This window comes from Aspergillus brunneoviolaceus (genome assembly GCF_003184695.1).
Source record: "Aspergillus brunneoviolaceus CBS 621.78 unplaced genomic scaffold BO95scaffold_43, whole genome shotgun sequence".
NCBI lineage: Eukaryota > Fungi > Ascomycota > Eurotiomycetes > Eurotiales > Aspergillaceae > Aspergillus > Aspergillus brunneoviolaceus.
The window spans coordinates 137659-159674 of NW_020290773.1; the positions used below are offsets into that span (position 1 = coordinate 137659).

A 22016-nucleotide genomic window follows, 5' to 3' on the forward strand; every position below is an offset into this window, starting at 1 on the left:
AACACTAATGCCACTAGGTACTCAGCAATAAGCACAAATCCAAAGTTCTCGTAGGCCACGTACAGACTTCTTCTTACTTGCACACCCCCGGTGTACTCCGTACAGGAACTTACAGCACATACACAGCTTACAGCAAGAGCTTTTTATTGCAAGATCACAGAGTTCCTCCCATCACCTTACAATCACGATCCATACCACCACCACCACCAACCAAGTATGGTACAGTCTCCCGCGGCATCCAATCCCCCCCCCCCCCCCCCCCCTCATATCAACATCCAGCAAAGAAAAATTGTTTTGCCTTGACAGCTACCCCTCACATTCCTCCCCAAGGAAAGGGAAATACATCGTCTCCGAGCTCTCCGCCACCGCCTCCAAGAAGGCCGGGATCAACGGCTCCATCCCCAACTCCATCGCCTTCGCCGACCATTCTGGCAGCCCCAGCTCCGCGAACGGGCGACCGTGGATTTTCTCCATGTACTCCTTGAAGCTCTTGACTGGGATTCTGACATTCCCCGAGTGGTGGCGGAAATGAACAGACGATGACGACGAGGATGAAGAAGGCGTTGTGCTGTCCGATACCGATGAGGTCACCTCGGAGGCAATTCTCTCGGCGATGATCTCGACTTTCTGGAAGTCGAGAAACCCGCCCATGTTGGTGAGTCGGGGAGTGGCGCTGAGGCGGTCCGAGAAATGAAGCAAGGAATTGAGGGCGTCCTGGTCTGGTGCGTTGTCACCGATCGGGGTGCATGGCCGGTGGATGTAGACGGACAGTCCGGTTCGGTCGGCGAGGTGCTCCAGGAACGCCTCGCTCGCCCATTTCGTAGCCGTAAATCCCTCAGAGCCGCTGGCGAGCGGCGGGTGGGACGCGACGGAGATAGGGCCCAGAGATGTCTGGCCTGATTGAAGGATGACACGCGGGGAGGAGACGTAGTGCAGGGGGATTCGGGCTCGACGCGCAAATGCCGCGAGGAAGTGCGTGGACCTCACGTTAGGCGTTCGGAGGGAGCTATAAGTGTTGAGACAGTGTCCACGCGCCCCCGCGTGGATGATCACATCGACACACGATTGCAGGGTGTCCGACTCGGCGGTGGACAGTCCCAGGGTGGAATCGAGGAGGCTGCCATAGTAGACCCCGACACTACTACTTGACGGGAGCACGTCGTCCTGTCCCTTCTCCACAGCAAGGCAGTGGATCTTGTTGACTTCGGACTTGTGAAGCAGGGCTCGTAGGATTGTCCTCCCAAGAAACCCAATCGCCCCTGTCAGAATGATCTCAATGCCTGCTGATTCTCTGGAGCGGCGCGGCTCCGAGCGCGAGCTTGTCTCTTGGAGTATCGCTTCCGGGACAGCTGTCTCCTCGTACCAATTGATCGTTGCCATTGGAGTTTCAGCCTTCCGTGAGGCAACCTTAAGCGCCATGCTCGACAGAGTACTTGCAGCGTACAGCTCGCGAAGTGTGATATGCACCCCGATGGAAGTGCAAATCGCACCTTGGAGCTTGATCAGGAGTAGAGAATTCCCCCCGAGCATGAAAAAGTCCGACTCGGGCTGGATCTGAGGCTTGTTGGGTAAGATTCCCCTCCAAAGGAGCTTGAGCTCGCCCTCGCCCAAGGTCAAACGCCTGTTCTCCTGCGATGGTGCCTTTGCGCTCAAAGCCGGCAAAGCCTCGATTGCCTTTCGGTCGACCTTGCCATTCGCGGTCCGTGGTAAACTGTCCAGGCGCACCACTAGCGCAGGACACATGTACTGTGGCAGGGGAAGACTAATCGCAAGACGCTGAAGGTCGGAGTCGGTACTCGTGCGGCCGGGGGCAACCGCAACATATGCCACGAGGTATTTGGAATCACCATCGCCCTTGACGCAAACAACAGCCGCCGAGATCATGCCCGAAGAGCAATTCACCAATGTAGCTCCCACGTCGTCCAGGTCAATCCGAAGACCACGGAGTTTGATCTCCAAGTTTCCGTCCATACGACCCAGAAGGATAAGTGAGCCATCTTCGAGCATGCGGCCTTTGTCGCCAGTACGGTACATCCGAGTCCAACCCCGAGCAATATCCTTTTCGCTCGCAAACCGGTCCTCGACGAATTTCAGCCGCGTCTGTTCTTCGTCCAAGTACCCAAGGGCTATTCCAGCTCCACCGATGCATATCTCGCCAGGCACACCAATTCCCACTAGATTTTCGTTATCATCCAGTATATATATGGAAGTGTTAGGGATGGGCTTCCCGACGCTGCGCGCTTCCTCGAGCTGAGACACGTTCATGGTCTCGAAAGTCGTGCAAGCAGAGATTTCTGTTACGCCGTAGGAATCCTGAACAACAGGGCATCTATGGCCCAGTTGCACAAACTCTCGCTTCAGTTGGTCCGTAAATGGTTCGCCACCGAGGCAGGCGTGGCGCCAAGAGGTGTAGTCCTCTAGATACTTGCATCCGTGCTGGAGAATAACCATGTACTCGGACGGCGTGGCAAGCGTGAATGTCACCTTCTCCCGCCGGATCAACTTGGCAACCTCGATAGGGTCTCCTCGCGCCGCCTGGGGGACGATGACGAGCTTCCCTCCATTCATGATTGCGTTGAGTATCTGAGCAAGCCCCATGTCAAATCCCACAGAGCTCTGCTGCAAGATGGTGACATTATGGTCCAAGTGCAGCTCCTCGGCCTTTGCGGCGAGGTAATTGATGAAGCCAACTTGCGAGAGCAAGACCCCTTTCGGTTTGCCTGTGGAGCCGCTGGTATATAGTAGGACCGATGGAGACGTACCATCACGGTCGATATCTATCGTCGGATCTGAGTGCTCCGGCACCGCGGACACATTGATGATAGTCGCCACACCAAGAGTGGAGGCTGACTCAAGCGTCGTAGCCGAGCAGAGTATCACATTTGCGCCCGAGGCGTCTATGATGGTACTATGTCTCGACATCGGGCTACTGAGATCGAGAGGCACATAAACAGCGCCGGTGAGAAGAATCGCTAGCAGGCTCGCTACCGAATCCAGGGATGGCTGGCAGAGAACCGCGACCTTGGTTCCGGGGGTGATTCTTCCTTCAATGAGAGCATTCGCTATGGAGCACATTCGAGCGCCCAAGCAAGAGTATGTGTATCTTCCTTTTTCCTCAATAACAGCGGTCCTGTCGGCGTAGCTTTGTAGAATTGTGCGGAACCGTGCCGACAACGTCTCCGGCCATCGATGACGGATCCGCGTGCCCCGGCGGACGGACAAATGGGTTTCATCACTATTGCTCGAGAACAAGGCGCACTGCTGTACTGACCGGGAAGAGTTGGATCCAAATTCAGCTAGCAAGTTGATATACATGTCCAGAACCAGCCCTGCGGCCTCGGGACTGTAGAGGTAATCTCGACAGGTGACATCTAAGATGCAGGTGCCGAGCGCCGTAGGAGTGATGTGAAAGGACATGTCATACGGTGCGTTCCCCATGACGCTACGTTCGTAGGTCAATTTGAACTCCTCCACAGACATCTCAGTAATCTCCCCTACTCTATAGTTGATGGCCACCTGAAAAAGTGGCGTGTGCGTTGAGGTTCGCGGAATGTCGAGGTGGTCAACAACGAGATTCGAGGGCATTGACGAGTGCGACAGCGCCGAGAGAACATCGCGTGACGTCCGCTGGAACACACTAGCAAAGCTATCGCCCTGCACAATCCGAGACTGTAGAGGCAACAGATTGACGAAGTAACCAATCGTGTTGAGGTACTGCTCATGTTTTCGATTCGCATCGCTCATGCCGATGCACATGTTCTCAATATTCAGCAACTTTGCAAAGAGAATTTGGAGCGTCGCCAGAAAGAAATGAAACGCCGTGCCCCGAAGTCTTTGACTCGAGTTGCGAACACTTTCTGCAAGCTCTCGCCCGATTGTACGCGTAGTCGTATGCGCCTTGTAGTTGTCCGTGGCTGTTCTGTATTTCACCTTGGCAAGCCCAAGTAGAGGCATCACATCCGGCAAAGGTGAGAGTCGTCGCTTCCAGTACTCTATGTCCTTCGAGAATGCACCGCTCTGAATAGCCTGATTCTGCATTACGGAGTAGTCGATGTACTGTGTGGCATTGAAGGTAGGCGGCCTCATCTCGTAAAAGGCTTTGACTTCTCTGAGAAAGGTGGACCAGCTGACCCCATCCATGATAATGTGATGATAGCTGAATATCACAGTGTGGCGTCCGGGTTCGACTGACACCACGGTGGCTCGGAAGGTCTCTCCTTCCTCCAACGACCAGTTGTGAAGCGCCGCCTTCTTGAATTCCTCGGAAATGATTTCCAGGTCCGAGGTCTTCACATGGTGAAAGAAGGGCCACGCTCTTCCTAGAGTCCCTTGCACGAGCTCGCCACTTACATGGTCCATAAAGAATGACGTGCGTAGGGATTCATGCCTTGAAACAGTTTCCTCTAACGCTCTTTTGAATCTTTCAAGTTGAAACGAGCCCTCAACCTTGTAGGATATCACGACATTGTATTGCGTCGGGTCTTTCATGTAATTTCCTGCAAACCAGATCAGGGATTGGTATGGAGACATGAGCTCGACGCGTGTAAAGTCTCGATTGAGAACAAGGTTAGGCTCTGCCTTTGATGTAGAACATGCGGCGGTCGAGCTTTCTGAAGTCGCCGAGCTGACGCGGTCTCGGCTGCTAAGGCATTGGTCGGAGCTCGTCATGGTACTTGCGGCAGTTTGTATAGACTGATCATTCTCATGGTCTCGCAACTTCTGCCCTAGGGATAGTGCAACAACATCTGTACAGACGCCAACCGCGGTATTGTACAACACGTCAACAGCTGGTATCTCGACTCCGACTTCTTTCTCAAGCCAGCTGCCAATCTCGACGGCTACCAAGGAGTCACAGCCAAGATCGAGGAGTGGGATATCTGAACGCATGCTTTCTGCGTCGAGATGGAGCACAGACTGTAATCGCCTGGATAAGAAACTCAAGAGCAAATCACGAGCTTCTTCACCGCATTTTAACTCTGTGAGTCTTTCTTTGATGGTGGCATTTGCGGCAACTGGCTCTTTCTGTTTTTCGTGGATCATCTTCCCCGAGGTAAAATGGGAGAAAACTGGATTCGAACACCATGGCGGAATGTCCTGGTCATCGCATCGTCGCATGACTGATGAGAAACCGATGATAATCTCTGCGCCATCTTTCGACTTTGCGTCGGAAGCGTTCACGGCCTCTGCAAAGGCATGGTGGATATCTCTCTCCGACAACGCCGAATAGCCCTGGTTGATCAGATGATCGAGCTCGCGTCTAGTTTGGCCAGCACACATTCCCACATCAACAACCATTCCCATCTGGATTATTGATGCTGCTAAGCCCTTAGCCCGACGGTTCTGCACTAGGTCACACATAAAGTGTGTGGCCGCAGTCTGATAAGGCTGCTCAGCGATACCCTTTACACCCCCTAACGATGAAAACAGCACGAAGAACTCCAGGGTAGGCTTAGAGAAGAGCTGATCAAGGTAGCATGATCCTTTGATCTTCATATCAAAGGCAATGTTGAGATCATCAACGGCCTCATCCTCAAATACCTCAGCAGACAAACTCATTGCTCCGTAAGCCACTCCACCAATGGGCGGCATGGTGGCGCTAATTCTGTCGTAGACCAGCGACAAAGACTCTTTCTGAGACACATCCATCGCCATCGATTTGACGCATATCCCAAGCTTGGAGATGTTTTCGACCCATTCCTGATCTACTTGGCCGTTCCTGCTTGTGAGGACAAAAGTTCTGGCGCCGTGTCGTGCCATCCAAGAGATCAAGGACAGCCCAAGCGGGGCTGTCATCTCAACCATGAGATAACTTTTCTTCGGAGAGAAAATGTCAGGAGAACAGAGACCTTCAGCCGGAATTGAGACCTTGGTCGATTTAGTCCAGTCAATGATTGTTGGATGGGTGTAGGCAGATTCCGGCATATTGATAACCTCATTCAACGCGTAGGTGCGCTGAGCAAACGAAGACAGGTTCAAGGGATGTGCTTTCGCATCCGCATAAGCTCGAGTGAGTAGCTCCCTGCATTCAGCGGACTTCACGCCCGCGATGCACATTGGGTCTATCGAGATATTGCTATAAAGGCTATGAATATTTGACCCAAGCGTGCCACTCCAGCCTGTGGCCAGATTAACGAGGTATGAGATACCTGTCGGGAGGGCTTGCTGAATCATCCGGCGGGTCGCTTGAGGGTGTAACCCGATCCATCTGCTCCGCACCTGATCTTGCTTGGTGGACGTCACAAAGTAGACCTCTCGCCTACGCCAGCGCGGACTTGTCTGAATAGTAGCGGCCAGGATTGCGTTGGGCTCGTAGATTAAAACGGGGCCTGGATGCTGAAGTGCTGATGCAATGAGATCAGCAACGAGGAAGCTGGATATGGCCTGTAGAGCCGCGGGCGTGATCTCATCTCTCTTATCCAGAACGTAAACCTCGTCTGGGCGGACCCGAAGAACTGACGAGTTGTGCTCTCCGATGCCCATCACTGTTGTATTTTTGTCCTGAGTAGCACCCAGCCACATGAACAGTCTTTTGGAGCCCTGTGACAAGAGTGGGATTGAATATCGCGTCTTGATAGTAATCGTCTCGGCTCCTCGAGAGGAAAGTTTGTGGAGACGCTGTATGCGCACTGTTTTGGTTTCTTTGGAAGTGAGATGCAGCTCGACTGGAACCTGATTAGGGTAAACATCCTCAGTGAGTTTCAATAGCTGCTTTCTGTGTTCTATGTCTCTTTTCTCGTCCCGGACCAAACGTGGGATAGAATAACTGCGACCGTCGAAGCGAATCTCTGGCTCATGTGTCCATAGCATCTTCTTTCCAGCAAACTGTGGAAGGCGAGACCACAAGAGACGCAAGAAGGCCTCTAGAACCACATTCGGGCTGAGTGCACCTGGCTCTGTCACAGCCAGAAATTGCAGTCGAGCATCTGGATGTTGAGACATTACCACTCTCCCTAATCCAAGAGTGATACTGTGAAAAGAGGGACCACTGTAAGACGCGGATGACAACCAAAGTACAGATCTCGACCGCTCGAACAATCGGTGTACGGACAACAGTTTTCGATGCGTTACCTCACTGAAAGATAACGTCTTCTCGACCTCAATCGCAGATATGACAGGTAGTCCATCTTCTATAGTGACTGGATCAAAATCATCGATGTCTTCCATAAGACCAACAGCCACACCACACTGCGCGAAGTCTCGTGTCAAGCCCTGAATCAAGCGTGATCCTGCCCAAGTCTTACCTCCTGCGAGCATTACTTTCTGCGGCAGAGGCAAACGATCCATAAACCTAATTGGCTCACGAAGCATGTCCATGGTAGTGTTCACAGCTTGGGAAACCACCACGGAAAGATAGCTTGCGGTGCCGTTAGGCACATCGTGAGTCACAGTATCAATGCCCGAGAATTCTGCAGCGCGCAAGTGCCTGTCAATCTCCATTGGCGAAACACCTTTCCAGCTTACCTGCCTCGGCTCATTGCCATGCCACCACTCGGGAAACATGCCCACACAAATGAGCAGGGACATCACCATCTGACCTGTTATCTCCGTGAGAACAAGGTAGCCCCCGGGCTTCAAGAGGCGCCGAATTTCCTGCAATGATGGCGTAATATCCGGAGTTGCAAGGTGCAAAAGAGTTGTGATCACCAGGTCATAGTTCGCATGACTGAAGCCTTGCTGGATAAGGTCCGCTTTGAGGTCTGCAACCTTGAATGAGATTTTGTCCGTGCAATCATTGCATGCACTTCTTGCTGCATCAACAAGCTCTTGAGAATTGCACGTATAGCAATACGAAGCACATGCATCACCCACAGTCTTCGAGGCCATACTCATAGGACGAATCCCTCCGCCAAGCTCAAGTATATGCATATGAGGGTGCTTGTGCACGATGCGCTTGACCGTATCACAAAGCTGTTTGTGTGTCGATCTAAAAGCCAGACCCTCCAAGAAAAACCGGTTGAGGTGGTCATGCCCCAGGTTTGGAGTCTTGTGCCCTCGCAGAAACGACGCTAAGTGTGAGCCGGCGGATTGTAGCATATTAACCTCCGCCCTCCCCGAGAACCTCTCTGTGAGGCTCTTGACGATAGTGTCAGAATCTCCGAACCATTCATTCTTCAGCAAAGTGCTCTGGGTATCTTTCTTTACTGCTCGAACTGCTTGGTCAAGCTCATTGTACAAAAGACGGTGGTGGGCCTTGAATGTTGCGACTTCACGTGGGTCAATCTCAGACAGTGATCTTTGCGCGTAGAACAGAGCTATTCTTTCTGTAGAAATAGCTAGAGTCTCCTCTTCATCATTGGGCTGGTGCTCGTCGATCAACCCAGAGCATGTGAATGGATCACCTTCCCAGACAATCCGAGAGAAAAGATTCTTTTGACATAAAGATCTATGCTCACCCGTAGACTTCAAGAGCACGCCATCTGCCTGAGCTATCGAGTTTCCGTGGCAGTCGAAAATCGAAAACTCACCCTCAATCTTACAAGGGTCAGACGATATGATAAATGCATCGATGTTCAGGTCAATATCATCGCATAGAACTCGATGCGCCAGATCCTGATTTATGGCGAGGCGGTTGATTCTGGAAGGCAAATGGAATAAACTGTTTGTTCGCACAAAGGGCGAATTGAATGCTGTGATTAGAGATTGGAATGCAGTTTCAAAGGCAGCGACGAGCAGTGATGATGGTGAAGTTGTGTCTTTTGGCCAACAAGCGCATACGCTAGCATGATTGAGCGTCCGACGCAAGGTCTTGATCGCACGAAATGGGCCTTCACAGACAAGGCCACGATGCTCCAAAAGCTCGTACAGGACATCGGGGTCCACCTGTGTCAGACACGGTTGCCTCGGGGATTGTTCAGGCAACTCATCAGTGTGAGGCTTACCCAAATGAAGAATCACACGGGCTGTGCAAAACCTTTGGAGGTTTGCATCGCAGTCAGTGGAGGCATCGCAAGCAAAGTCAAGATTAACAACGGACTCCGAATAAGACTTGGACACTCCACTAGAGACCCGTATTTTGCTTACGCATTCGATTTCCGAGTCATGTCTTTCCAGCTTCAAGGGCATAGAGAGCTCCAAGTCCCGTATCTCGACAAGCGAAACAGGGCTATGGTTGACGAAAGACCTTGCTGCCTCCAGGGCACGAGATATCAAAAGTCCAGCGCAGAGCAGTGGTTCCCCGTGGTATTTATAATCCTGCAGCCACTTCATTTCTTCCAAACGCAAAATGTTTCTCCAATGAGTCTCACGAGACAGACAATCATATGTTCGTCGACCCATCGACTGCTGTGAGTCTGGTCCCTGAAGACGATAGTTGCGCGACATGCGAGATTCTCTCCAGTGTTTTCTTCGGTGGTCCCAGCAGTAACTTGGTAGGCCACTGAGTAATTTAGGTTTCCGTAGCTCAAACGAACGGCGGTATCCGCCAAGGTCAACACGGTGAGGTCCGAGAAGTTCCCAGACCAGGCCCACAGCCAATGATGCGGCTTTCACGTCAGCTACTGCACGTCTCAACATCGATACATATGGAGTCTCCTTGTCGGTAACTTTTTTAATCGTCTCCATGACAGGGGCGTTGAGTGCTGGATGGGGTCCAACCTCAATGCACAAGTCAGGCAGGCTATTCCTCTGAAACGAAATTTCCAACGCCTGCGAGAAAAGCACAGGCTGCACCATGTTGTCCACCCAATACTCACCAGATAGAGCAGACATGTCAGTATCTAGAGATATTTCGTTCTCCTTTACGCTCGAAGTCCAATTGCATCCTTCTCGTGGTGATCGCCCTCGGATATTGCACGCCTTCAAAGATGTCAAGTATGCGTCTGCACAAGCGCGCATGTGATGAGAATGGTAGGCTACATCGACCCTCAAAATCCTGGAGAATGTATTTCTGTTGTCAAGTTGTACTTTGGCTTCAAAAATGGCATCGCGATCACCTGAAAGGGTCACACTTGTGGGTGAATTACTGGCTGCAACAACGATTCTTCCCCGAAACAGTGGCTGGGTGCAGAACTGCGTCGCTTCGGTATAAGACAAGCTGACGGCCATCATTGCGCCCGGCCGTGATGAGCATCTGGAGCTCGCCTGTCTAGCGTGGTATCCACGATAATAGGCGATCCTGATGGCGTCCTCTGCAGATAGGATCCCAGCGGCATAGGTAGCGGCAATCTCTCCCGAAGAGTGGCCCACAACAACATCAAGCTGTATACCAGCAGCACTGAGAAGATCGCAAATTGCAATCTCAATCGCTGTCGTTAGTGGCTGGCTTAATTCCGCTTCGGCGACTCTCGAAAATGGTTCGTCTGCAGTAAGTTCATTCTGCAGCGACCATGAAGGTCCATCCGGCAGACCCTCTAGTGCTCGCTGACATTTTTCAATTGAGTCTCGGAATATGGGGCATGACTGAATCAGATCACGGCCCATGGCTGCCCATTGTGCACCCTGACCAGTGAAAATACCAAGAATAGCACTTTTTTTCTTCGGGCTCTTTCGTGCCGAACGATTAAAATCGTCTTCCAGGTCCGATTCTTCCATTTTGACGGTTCTCTCAATCATGCCCAAAAGCTCATCGCGGCTATCCGCAGAGAACGATCTTCTCAACGGAAGCAACGTTCTTTTGCAACCTAGCACCCATGCTAAGTCGTTCAAATCTGTCGAGGGGTGGCTTCTGACATAATTCGCCGTGAGCTGAAGTTTTTGCATTAATGAGAACCGGGTATGGGCAGAGAACACAAACGGACCTACGAGTAGGTCTCGATTGGCTCTTTCAAGCTCATCGCCCCTCTGTTGGCATAATTCTGTGAGAGGTGTATAACTTTCAATGATGGCGTGCGCATTGGTTCCACCGAATCCAAACGAATTCACACTGGCACGCAGTGGGCTATTTGGGACTAGAGAAGGCCATCTGAGATTTTGAGTTGGAACTTCTAAATGGTCGTAAAATGGTTCGATCCTTGGATTGAGTTTATCGAAAAGCAAATTCGCAGTAATCATACGGTTTTTGATACATTCGACTGCTTTTAGCAGTCCTGCGAGGCCAGCACAACCTTCTAAATGCCCCACGAGTGTTTTGATGGACCCTACATGAAGCTTGTCGGCTGCGTTGAACGGGGAGTCCTTTGGGAAGAAAACTGTTTGGATTGCTTGGGCTTCAACGGGATCTCCTGCGGGCGTGCCCGTTCCATGGCATTCGAAAAGCTGACACCGATCTCTGACGGGATCAAGTCCAGTGTTCAGGTATGTTTGTCGAATCAGACTTGCCTGAGCCTCAACACTCGGCATCGTAATCCCGGGCGAGCGGCCGTCTGAGTTAATCAATGTCTCTCTGACGATGCATTCTATATTATCGCCGTCGGCTATCGCGTGGTTTAGCGGTTTCAGAATAACAGATGCACATCCCTCACCCCGGGCGTAGCCATCGGCCGCTTCATCCCACATTCGACACCTGGATGTAGGCGACAACATATGTAGTTTCGATTCGCTGACGTATGTTCCCGCGTCCAGAATCAGATTGACTCCAGCAACAATGGCTTGCTCTGCTTCCTGGTTTCTTAGACTCTGGACAGCATAGTGCAACGCGACCAAAGAGCTCGAGCACGCGGTGTTGACCGTAATCGATGGGCCTTTCAGGTCAAAAAAATACGATAGTCGATTCGACAACAGACTAGGGGCTGTTCCGGTCGCATTCCACCTCCCAGCAGAATCTAGATCACGCATTTGAATGTCATGATAGTCTGAAGTCATGACCCCGACAAACACCGCAGTCGAGGATCCTTGCATTTGCTGAAGGGTATATCCTGCAGCCTCCAGGGCTTCGTATGTTGTTTCCAACAACACCCGTTGCTGGGGATCCATGCACTCGGCTTCGGCAGGAGAAATTCCGAAAAAGGCAGCATCAAAGTGACGATGATCGGTGTGCAGGAGGTAGGCTCTGTTTGGGACGTTTGTGCAGCCAAGGTGATCAGGGTTAGGATGATAGAAGCCGGAGAGGTTGAGTTTATGGGAAGGGAAGTCGGTCAAAACATCGCGTGGATTGTAGAGAAGCTCCCAGAGTTCGGCCGCAGAGGTCACACCGCCTGGGAACCGGCAGGAACTACCCACAATTGCAATCGGTTCTTTCATTGTCTTTCTTGCTATTCTCTTGGATGAAAGCTCCGGTCTCTCTTGTCATATCTCTGCAGCTGGTGAAGCAGGTCAGCCTTCTCTTGCATAGTTGGGACACAATGCTATATACTCTCAGTCTTGACCACGGTTCTGAGCTCGAAAGGATGTCCTCGGGTTCTCTGGGTAAGCACCCCGGCGATTAGGTTTGTATCACGTAACGCTGACCAGAAGCATAAGTTGACATCCCATCTCTTTGCTCTCTTTGAAACCTGTAGAACTGGATGCGAAAAGTGTTCCAGCAATTTCAAGGGCTGGGAAGTGTGAGTTTGAATCTTCCTGCGATCAGCTCTCGATTGACTTTGCGAGATGTCAGCTGAAAGACATCATATACGATACTCACACCAACCATATCGAGACTTGTTACCCCTTCACAGGTTACAGACAGACCCAAGAAGGAATTTTTGAAGGACACGCATGCTGTGAAACCCATCGAGCTCGAAATTGTAACTTCTGTGCAAGGTGATATGGGGATAGATGTCCGAATGCCTGGTCATTGACATCACACCACTCGAGTCTGCAGCCTAGATCACCCTAGAGAGTCATTGATGAGGGCTCTGTAGCTGGGCGACTCACAGCATGTGCTACGTTAGGGCTGAACTTCTGGTTTCCCTCGAACCGATTAGGAAGCCATGCCCAGGAAGTTGACGGTGGATGCAACCTGCACGAGGTCACGACCATGGGGTGGAAAGGAACGCCCAAACTCATACTGCATGGGAGCCTGCTTCTCTGTTATGAACATATAAACTCAGTCATTCTCAATTTATCGACTGCTATGTCGTTGCTGCTTCTAATTCGCAGCCACCCCTCACCGTAATGGGAGTTTAATTTCGAGTGGAGTTCTTTTCTGACCCACCAAAACAGCTCGCACACTCTTTGTCACGACCAGAATGGATGTCTCAGCTCAGCTCTCTCTACCATTTCAAACCCTCAGCCGCAGCTTCGCATTCTCGAGTAGTGACGAAGTGAAATGGTGGCAGAGCACAGCTCCGATGTTTGCACGCATGATGGCAGCCGCCAAATACGATGTGCATGCGCAATATCGGTTTTTGTGTATCCATCGTGAATTTGTCATTCCTAATCTGGGTCCATACCCCAGAAAGGGCCAACCTATGCACTGGAAGAGTCACTTGACCCGCTTCGGACTGCCTTTTGAATTGAGCTTCAATTACTCCAAATCACTGCTGCGGTTCGCCTTTGAGCCCCTCGGGCCTCTGACAGGGTCCGAACCTGACCCTTACAATACTAAGCAAATTCACACAGTGTTGAGAGCACTCAAAACTGTGGTTGCAGATCTCGATCTGGACTTGTTCGACCATTTCGTCTCAGAGCTAGTCGTCAGGGACGAAGAGGTTGAGAATATCCGAAAGAATAAACGGGAGATTCCATGTTTCAAAACCCAGAACAAACTAGCCGCTGATCTAGAACCCGACGGTGGGATCGTTTTCAAAGCCTACATCTATCCACGAATCAAGTCAATTGCGTCTGGCACGCCCAAGGCCCAATTGATGTTCAACGCCATACGTAAAGCCGACCCAGGTGGAAAGTTAAGAACACCACTGGCAGCATTGCAGGAATTCATGGCCTCGAGAAGCGCGACACTCATTCCCCACTTCCTTTCTTGCGACTTGGTCGAGCCCTCCAACTCTAGAATCAAACTTTACTGTTACGAAACCCAACTAGAGTTGGATTCGATAGCGGATATATGGACTCTCGGGGGACGACGGACCGACCCGGGGACCATAGCGGGGCTCGAATTACTGAAGGAGCTGTGGCAGCTACTACCCATCACTGGAGGGCGCTGCGCTCTTCCAGATTGCTTCTATGAGCCTGGCGAGTCACCCCACGAACAACTACCTTTTATAATCAATTTCACCCTGTCTCCAAACAGCCTTCTTCCCGAGCCTCAGATCTACTTTCCATCGTTTGGTCAAAATGACAAGGTCACTGCGGATGGCTTGGAAGCATTCTTCGGGCGTGTGGGCTACGAGGGGATGGCAACAACGTACGCGTCGGACCTCGCTGCCTATTAGTGAGTTCTACTCCTCTCCACCTTCCCTTGTTTAGGACACTATATACAAGAATGTCAGGTTGACAAACCCAAGCCCCGATCAGAATCTCGCCGACACAACACATGTTCAAGCCTGGATCTCTTTTTCCTTCCGGCAAAGCCAGCCGTACATGAGCACCTATTTGCATACCTTCGAGGCCATGGGTTATGCTCTCGGAAGGCCCTCAGTGAGGTTCAAAGAGCAATAGTCGATCGATCTGGCGCACCATGCTGATCTTTCAGAAGTATCAGCTACTATGTCATTGCAACCATGTTTGCTTTTTCTTCATGCTACTTGCCCGCTCTCACGGTCGTTGTCGAGAGCATGTATTCATCTGTTACTCGACCTACGATGCGTACATATGTTATTCTTGTCCATGGTTAAATGCGAGTCTTCTAGTCATATCAACTGTCCTTTCCTTGGTTGATCTGTAGGGGTGCCAGCCCCGCACTACTATGCCGACTTGGAGGGTATATGCATCCTCAGATATGCGGTCGAGTTGCGCAACAATACATTGATGGGGGTCGGGGGGCGGGTGGTATACCAAGATCTCTGAGGGTGTGCGTTCACCTGCTGGGATCATGGATATGGGCTACGTCAGTTCAGAATGCCGCCACTGGAGCATGAAGCGCTTTATTGGGGTGCTTTTTAAGACCCTTTGTATTACGAAGGTGGATGGGGGTGTCTTCCCGCGGCAACATATATCACCGCACATCAGCTGTCTGCTATAAGGGACACCCAAATTAGTATCCGCAATTCTCTTATCTCACGGTCCCAACTAAGCCTACGTTAAGTGGGGCGTCATCATCTACAAAAATGTGGTAGAGAGCATCAGCTCGTACCAGAACAAATGCAAATTTATACGCATGAAAAGTGCTCTGGCAGTGAAGATTTTTGTGCTTGTAAGTATAGTAAAAGACTAAGCAAGCACATACGACCACAGGGTGTGGAAAACAGGGCTTCCCGTCCGCTCAGCCGTACTTAAGCCACACGCCGGGAGGTTAGTAGTTGGGTGGGTGACCACCAGCGAATCCCTTCTGTTGTATGTTTTATTTTCTTTTTTTTGCTCCAACCACCAATGTACGAAAGTAGAGCAGCTTCACGTGAATCTTTGTCACCTACAGGTTAGGCATCGAATATGATCACAGTTAAATGTTTCATGCTGTGTAGATTTTGTCCTGTCTACTACCAGAAAAGTACAAACCAAGACGGCGGTCAGGCACGGCAGAAGCCAGGGGGCTGCTGCCTTACTGTGTCACTGCGTTGTTCCCCTTCATCCTTCTGCCCCGCACCCAACCTGGCGAGTGCAGCATCCGTTTGCTTCAGTGGCAATATTCTAACACTCTAAGTTCTGGCACAAGGCGGGGTTGGAAGGGTCTTTAGTCTAGTGGACCATTATTCTCCGATCCATACCGGGGGTCATACTCGATTCTGATGTTGTGGCTCTGGGTGCGTTCGGTGTGAATTCGAGTAAGCTTACCATTAAACCCGTGCTTTCTTTTCAACGGCTAAGACGCAGAGAGTTGTGTGCCCGGACATTGAGCCCGATTTCGATTCTTTATCAAGATCCTTGTTCATACTACCCTCGACATTTGGAATTCAATGAATGTGAGCGCTGAGATGGGGTACGGCTCGGTCACGTCACAGGCTGGTTAGCCTTACTATGCTGAAGCTTATCCGTGGTGACAGTCTCGCCCGTCCCGAAAAACCTCCGAAATTACAGTTTGCCACACAAAGTCAACCTTAACCATATTTCTTGCACAGCAACGTATCCAGACGCTCAACGGCTGACCGGGGTGAGAAAGATGCGCAAAGGCTTGACCCCCCAGGTGTTGAAGACCGGGGTATCGTGGTCCCAATTCTCCGACTCCGGGGACAGCTCCCAGTCGAACTCCCAGATGAATCGACACAGCACCAGATGCAACTCGAGCTTGACCAGACTTTGCCCAAGACAGTTGCGGGGCCCGACACTGAACACCTGCATCGCGTGTCGATCGTCTTTCGCATACGCCGGATCGCCCAACCACCGCTCCGGGACAAATCTCTTAGGATCCTGAAAATTGAGACGTGAGTTGTTGGCGGCAAAATGGCAGATGCCCACCTGCATGCCCTCGGGGATCCAGTGCCCCGCAACCCAGGCCCCTTCCCTGGGAACTCGTCGAGGGAAGACGGCGGGCCCGGGCGGAAATCTTCGCATAGCCTCGGTGAAGCAGGCGGGCAGATACTTTAGTTGATTCACACTGATGGAAGTGATCTCCCCTGGCTTCTGAAATGTGCTTCGAACCTCCTGGATCACCTTAGCCTTGGCCTCTGGGTATTGAGTGAGATAATACGTTGTAGCGCTCAGGGCTGTGCTGGTGGTTTCACTCCCGGCGATAATGAGCGTCGAGCAATTACCGTCGATCTGGTATCGCTCCAGTTTGTGGTCTGGGTTGAGGAGGTTGGCGGTCAAGTCGTTGTACGTCACCTTCTTCTCGATCCTTCGCTGGACCTTCTCATGGGTAAGCTGCTTGTGAGTGGCGAAGGTTTCGGCGTAGGATTTGGGGAGGAGCCTCAATAGCGCGCTAGACACAGAGGGATAGTAGTTGAGGGCCTGCATAAAGCCCCGATACTTCATAACCTCGAAGATCATGGCGACCCATGGTTGGTAGGTGGAGCTTTCCAGGCACCCGAAGGACTCCCCGAAAGCTAGCTCCCCAATCAGATCGAACGTGAAGAACTAGTAGGGACGGTCATACAGTGACACTCAAGAGCGTATCGCGCCAGTCATTGGCTCGGAATGTAGTCCGCTCACATTGAACCAGGAGGTCATCTCCGGCGCGACGCCTTTCGACGCCTCCTCATGCAGCTGTGCCAACAGCAGGTCAATCTTGCCCTGGATTACGGGCTCCTGTTCTCGAAGGGCTGCCTCGGAGAAGCCCTTCGAAAGCAACCGCCGATAGAGGCGATGGAGATCATGCTCGGCCGTGACGATGGCATGAGGCGTTCGTGGACCCCGGAACAGCGGCGTGTCTTTGCTCATCTCCAGTCGACCAGGCTGCAGGCCGTAGATCGCCTCCCATGCTTTGCTGGAGGTAAATAGAACTTCATCCGGTGCGATCCGCACGACCGGGCCGTACTTCTCATGAGCCTGGTGGGCGAACCGGACCACCGTGCCAGATAATAAATGGTAGGAATGTACTAGGCGAGTCACGGCTGCAAGCCTCGGTCCTGGATACTTGGCAAGTGGATGGAATTTGAGCAGGTATACCGCAGTGAGGACGGCATACTGGATGAATCTGTTAGCCTATGATACTTACTCCACAGTAACCTCTCTTACTAGTATCGCAACCACTATTGCTGTTGCTATGATCCCCCCAAACGTGACTCCTTTGAGCGGCATGAGAGAATAGTCTACAGCCCACGACATGATGGTGGTGTGCCAGAGGCTTGAATCAAGCTTACGGAACAGAGTTGCATGAAACGTGGTGAGTCAGATATACCAATAACCAAACCATGATTTGGGGTATATTTCTAGATTTTTGAGCCATTGAGTAATTTACAATGTACGTAAACGGAAAGTGGGCAGTGTCTGGCATTCGGGCGAGAATCCCGAATCTCTGACGTCTACCAACCAACCTATGAATCACCTCCTAATTCCTATTCCTCTTTCAGCTCCAGACTTTCTCTCCTCCACTCTCCTCGAATTTTCGTGTACTCCAACTTCGACCTTCACCAACCATCTTCATCAGGGGACGCACGCTGAGTGTCCTACCTTATTATCCCCCGAGTGGGAAGTTGGGTTTCACCACTGGTTACGCGAAGGGAGGCACGTGCTGCGGTCTTTTAAAGCAGATGGAACGCAGATACACCTCTGGTTCACAACACACACCTTCTTACGTCGCCGACGCCTTGCAAGCAACACTATCAACGTCGACTACGACACACCACGCATACCTGAGGAGATGGTACGACCAGCTATGAAGGTGGAAGTCCACTCTGCAGTTGTCGATTGGGATGGCCCCGACGACCCAGCCAGACCAATCAATTGGCCGAGAAAGAAGAAGTGGCTGAATATCTTGAGTGTCTCGTTCTTGACTTTCTTGACTCCCTTGGCTTCATCCATCCTGGCGCCCGCCACGGGCTTAGTCCTCAAGGAGTTTCACTCCACCAACAGGACTCTTGGCTCCTTCTCAGTCTCCATCTACCTGATCGGCTTCGGCCTTGGCCCCCTTATTCTTGCTCCGTTGTCGGAGATGTATGGTCGCCTGCGCGTTTACCAAATCACCACGGCCATCTTCGTTGTGTGGAACATCGCCTGTGCTCTAGCCCCCAATCTTGGTGCTCTCCTGGCCTTTCGGATGCTCGCTGGCCTGTTCGGTAGCGCTCCTATGACGTTGGGCGCGGGCACGATCGGTGATCTCTTTGTTCCCCAAGAAAGAGGATTGGTCATGGCCATCTGGGGGGTAGGTCCGCTCATGGGTCCGGTGCTAGGACCGATCGCTTGTGGTTACCTCTCCGAAGCTGCAGGATGGCGCTGGGTCCTTTGGCTGGTTGCCATCGTGGTGAGTACGAGCTGCTTGGCTCATCTATCATTCTGCTTACGTGCTGACATCCCCTCTTTCTCTCAGTCAGGTGTCGCGTTGGTCTTTACCCTCCTCCTCCAGTCGGAAACCTACGAGCCTGTGCTACTCCAGCGTCAAGTCAGCCGATTGAAACAGGAAACTGGCAATCCCAACCTCTACTCCGACAAGACTCGGAGAGTCAATGCGAAGAACAACATCGTTCAATCCATCGTCCGACCGCTGAAAATGCTCTTCTTGTCCCCAATAGTAGCGCTATTCTCAATCTATATTGGTTAGCTGTCACTCAGGCTTTGCAGCTCGCTGTTTTCAGATTTGCGGTCTCTAACCACTATTTCCGGATCACAGGAATCGTTTTCGGTTACCTCTACCTGCTTTTCACGACAATCACCCACATCTACGAAACCACATATCACTTCACCCAGGGTAACAACGGGTTGGTCTATATCGGGGTCGGGGTGGGTGCTGCCATTGGGATGGCAATTTTCGGCGCATTGTCCGACAAGACCCAGATTCGACTCACGGTGAAGAACAACGGTCAATCAGAGCCTGAGTTCCGACTGCCTCTGCTGATCCCGGGTAGCACCTTGGTGCCTATCGGTCTGTTCTGGTACGGCTGGTCGGTCGACAGGCATGTGCACTGGATCATGCCCATCATCGGGTTGGGCTGGATCGGGCTGGGTATGATCGGAACGTTTTTGCCCATCCAGTCATACATGGTTGATGCGTTTGGCCCCTACGCAGCGTCTGCCGTGGCTGCAAACACCCTGGTCCGATCATTCGTCGGAGCGTTCCTGCCACTTGCAGGTCCCTCCATGTATGCGACGTTGGGGCTGGGATGGGGCAACTCGTTGCTCGGGTTCATTGCCTTGCTCATGTTACCGGTGCCGGTCATTTTCTATTACTACGGCAAGAAGATTCGAACGAAGTTCGAGGTTACCTTCTAGGGTCACCTCAACGATCGACGAATTGTCTGCAAATAGCGCGTTGTAGATCGGTGGCCTTACGATACATAGCTCTGATGGAGTACAGTGAGACAAACTGGTGATGCCTGCTGGACGGGGCCATGTTAAGATAAATGACTGGGAATTGATACAGAGCCGGAGTGAGGCGTGGTGAGGTCTTACCCGTAAGTGCGCCCACCAGCGTGTGCAACCACAGGTAGTGAACCGTTAGCGAGGTTGTTGAGGTAATGAATAGTGTGGCACAATGATCCGTTCACAGTGCAACGCAGGGCGCTTTCCCCGCCTCTCTCACGTCGCACGTTTTCCGGCAAGGCGACGATATGGGGTGTTTCGAACAATCGACGAGGCCGGTTTGATCAGGCAATCCAGGCAGTCAAGAGTGGCGTGCAGCTTGGCAAGAATGAATGGTCCAGGCGAAGGTCGAACTTGGAAGCTAATCCGCACCACCAAAGCCAGCCTTCATGATAAACGGTAGTGTTGGTCGGATGGTGAGCAAGCCAAGGGTTGGTTTCTGCCTTAGGCACCGCATCCATCCAGCATGAGCGACTTCAATCCCCAAGTCGACGAGGCTAAAGCTTCCCTTGCCCAGCTCAACACCGTCAACCTCGACGACTCAACAGCACATAAAGCTGCCATTTTCCAATGCCAGTCTGTCATCAATGCTCTGCAGAGACCCGGGGATAAGGCCTTGGAGAGCTTCACAACAGTCTGGCTCGCTCCTTCATGTCGGAAGCGCAAGCTAACAACTGCAGTTTACCATCTTCCCCTGTCTTCGAACCGCAAGTGACCTGGGCATTTTCGAGAAGCTGAGCCATGGGTCTTTGAGGCTTCAGCAGCTGGCCGAGCAGACGGGGGCGGAATCAAGCCTCCTCGGTAGGCTCAGCTCTCCAGCACGCTCTGATTCAACCAAAGCTAACCACCCTCAGCTCGACTCATGCGAGTCGTCACCGGCACTGGCGTCGTGCGCGAATCCAGCCCAGAGGCTTACACGGCAACCCCTACTTCGAACATCCTTGGAACCGCAGCATTCGCCGCCGGGTTTCGCATGTTGTATGTCCTGACTGCCTGCCGATCAGACGAGCTCGCTAACACTTCCGCCCCGCAAACAGCGGCAACATCGCCCCCAACCTACAAAGCTTCCCCGACCACCTCCAAGCAACGCAGTACCGCAACCCCTCCGACAGCGACAGCCCCTCGGGGATCTTCCAATCCTGCTTCCACACCGACCGCAGCTTCTTCCAATGGCTCGCCGCCAACCCCACCATCGCGCGCGACTTCAACACCTTCCAAACCACGAAGCGCAACCAACAGCACTGGAGCGACAGCTACCCCGTCTGGACACGCATTACCACGGGCGGCGTTGACACCCTCGACTCCGATGCGCCCCTGCTGGTCGATGTCGGCGGCGGCATGGGTCACGACCTCCGCGTATTGAAGACCAAGTTCCCCTCCCCGCTGCAGACGGGGCAGATCGTCCTCCAGGATCAGCGCTCGGTGATCGAGACCATCCCCGCGGACCTGCGGGACCCAACTATCGAGTACGTGCCGTATGACTTCTTCACGCCGCAGCCGGTGCAGGGGGCGCGGGTGTACCTACTCAAGCACATCATCCACAACTGGCCGGACGATAAGGTGGTGGACATCCTGCGGAACGTGGCCGCCGGGATGCGGAGCGGGTATTCGAAGCTGTGGCTGTTCGGGGGCATTGTGCCCGAGATGCACGCGCCGCGGATTTTGGCGAGGATGGATATCGTGATGATGGTGTTTATGGCGGCCATGGAGCGGACGGAGAGGCATACCACGGAGCTGTTGCGGCGGGCCGGCTTGGTGGTTACGGGGGTGGACGTGGTGATGGAGGGGTATGGGGTTATCGAGGCGATGTTGGAGGCTTGAGGACGTTTCTGGTCGCATGTTCTCTGTAACCGTGGGAGTGGGAATGCTTGAAAACAGAGAACGGTGTTATCTTGGGATGACAGGATAGATGCTAAGGAATGTCAGGAATGTATTATTTTGTCGTCAGGTGACTTACCTTGCCTGCAAGGAGGAACCTAACATCATAAGGATAATGCGGCGCTAGACGCTGGCAGTAGCTCTTCCAGAGGTATAGCATACGAAGACCTCACACAGAGCAAGTACCACAGAGCAAGCAGGGAAATCGTCACTACGTGGACTCCACACCTCGAGTCTCTTCCTTCACCGACCAATATTTACCTACCGTACCTATAAAAGCCATCTCTCCTATGCCCCCCTTCGAACCACAACCCCCAACCCCCAACTACTAA

The 22016-nt window shown here is 52.3% G+C and overlaps 5 protein-coding genes across 5 annotated transcripts; 3 read left to right on the forward strand and 2 right to left on the reverse strand.

Moving 5' to 3' along the window:
- Nucleotides 1–306: 306 nt before the first annotated feature.
- On the reverse strand, nucleotides 307–12117 carry BO95DRAFT_499169 (polyketide synthase A; the record flags this gene model as incomplete). Its single annotated transcript, XM_025590944.1, has 2 exons — nucleotides 307–6582; nucleotides 6628–12117. 2 exons carry the CDS (start codon nucleotides 12115–12117, stop codon nucleotides 307–309), a joined length of 11766 nt encoding a protein of 3921 aa, XP_025441096.1.
- Nucleotides 12118–13046: 929 nt separating this feature from the next.
- Nucleotides 13047–14508, forward strand: BO95DRAFT_499172 (putative tryptophan dimethylallyltransferase; the record flags this gene model as incomplete). The annotated part of the gene is made up of 2 exons (XM_025590945.1): nucleotides 13047–14188; nucleotides 14262–14508. 2 exons carry the CDS (start codon nucleotides 13047–13049, stop codon nucleotides 14413–14415), a joined length of 1296 nt encoding a protein of 431 aa, XP_025441097.1. The 3' UTR covers nucleotides 14416–14508.
- Nucleotides 14509–15881: 1373 nt separating this feature from the next.
- BO95DRAFT_474355 (cytochrome P450) lies at nucleotides 15882–17616 on the reverse strand (the record flags this gene model as incomplete). The annotated part of the gene is made up of 3 exons (XM_025589794.1): nucleotides 15882–16926; nucleotides 17002–17485; nucleotides 17507–17616. 3 exons carry the CDS (start codon nucleotides 17614–17616, stop codon nucleotides 15988–15990), a joined length of 1533 nt encoding a protein of 510 aa, XP_025441098.1. The 3' UTR covers nucleotides 15882–15987.
- Nucleotides 17617–17905: 289 nt separating this feature from the next.
- BO95DRAFT_515403 (MFS transporter) lies at nucleotides 17906–19854 on the forward strand. Its single transcript, XM_025591746.1, has 3 exons — nucleotides 17906–18751; nucleotides 18818–19043; nucleotides 19118–19854. Exons 1-3 carry the CDS (start codon nucleotides 18152–18154, stop codon nucleotides 19714–19716), a joined length of 1425 nt encoding a protein of 474 aa, XP_025441099.1. The 5' UTR covers nucleotides 17906–18151; the 3' UTR covers nucleotides 19717–19854.
- Nucleotides 19855–19948: 94 nt separating this feature from the next.
- Nucleotides 19949–21747, forward strand: BO95DRAFT_443993 (putative O-methyltransferase). Its single transcript, XM_025586782.1, has 4 exons — nucleotides 19949–20440; nucleotides 20487–20607; nucleotides 20661–20784; nucleotides 20844–21747. Exons 1-4 carry the CDS (start codon nucleotides 20273–20275, stop codon nucleotides 21625–21627), a joined length of 1197 nt encoding a protein of 398 aa, XP_025441100.1. The 5' UTR covers nucleotides 19949–20272; the 3' UTR covers nucleotides 21628–21747.
- Nucleotides 21748–22016: the final 269 nt, after the last annotated feature.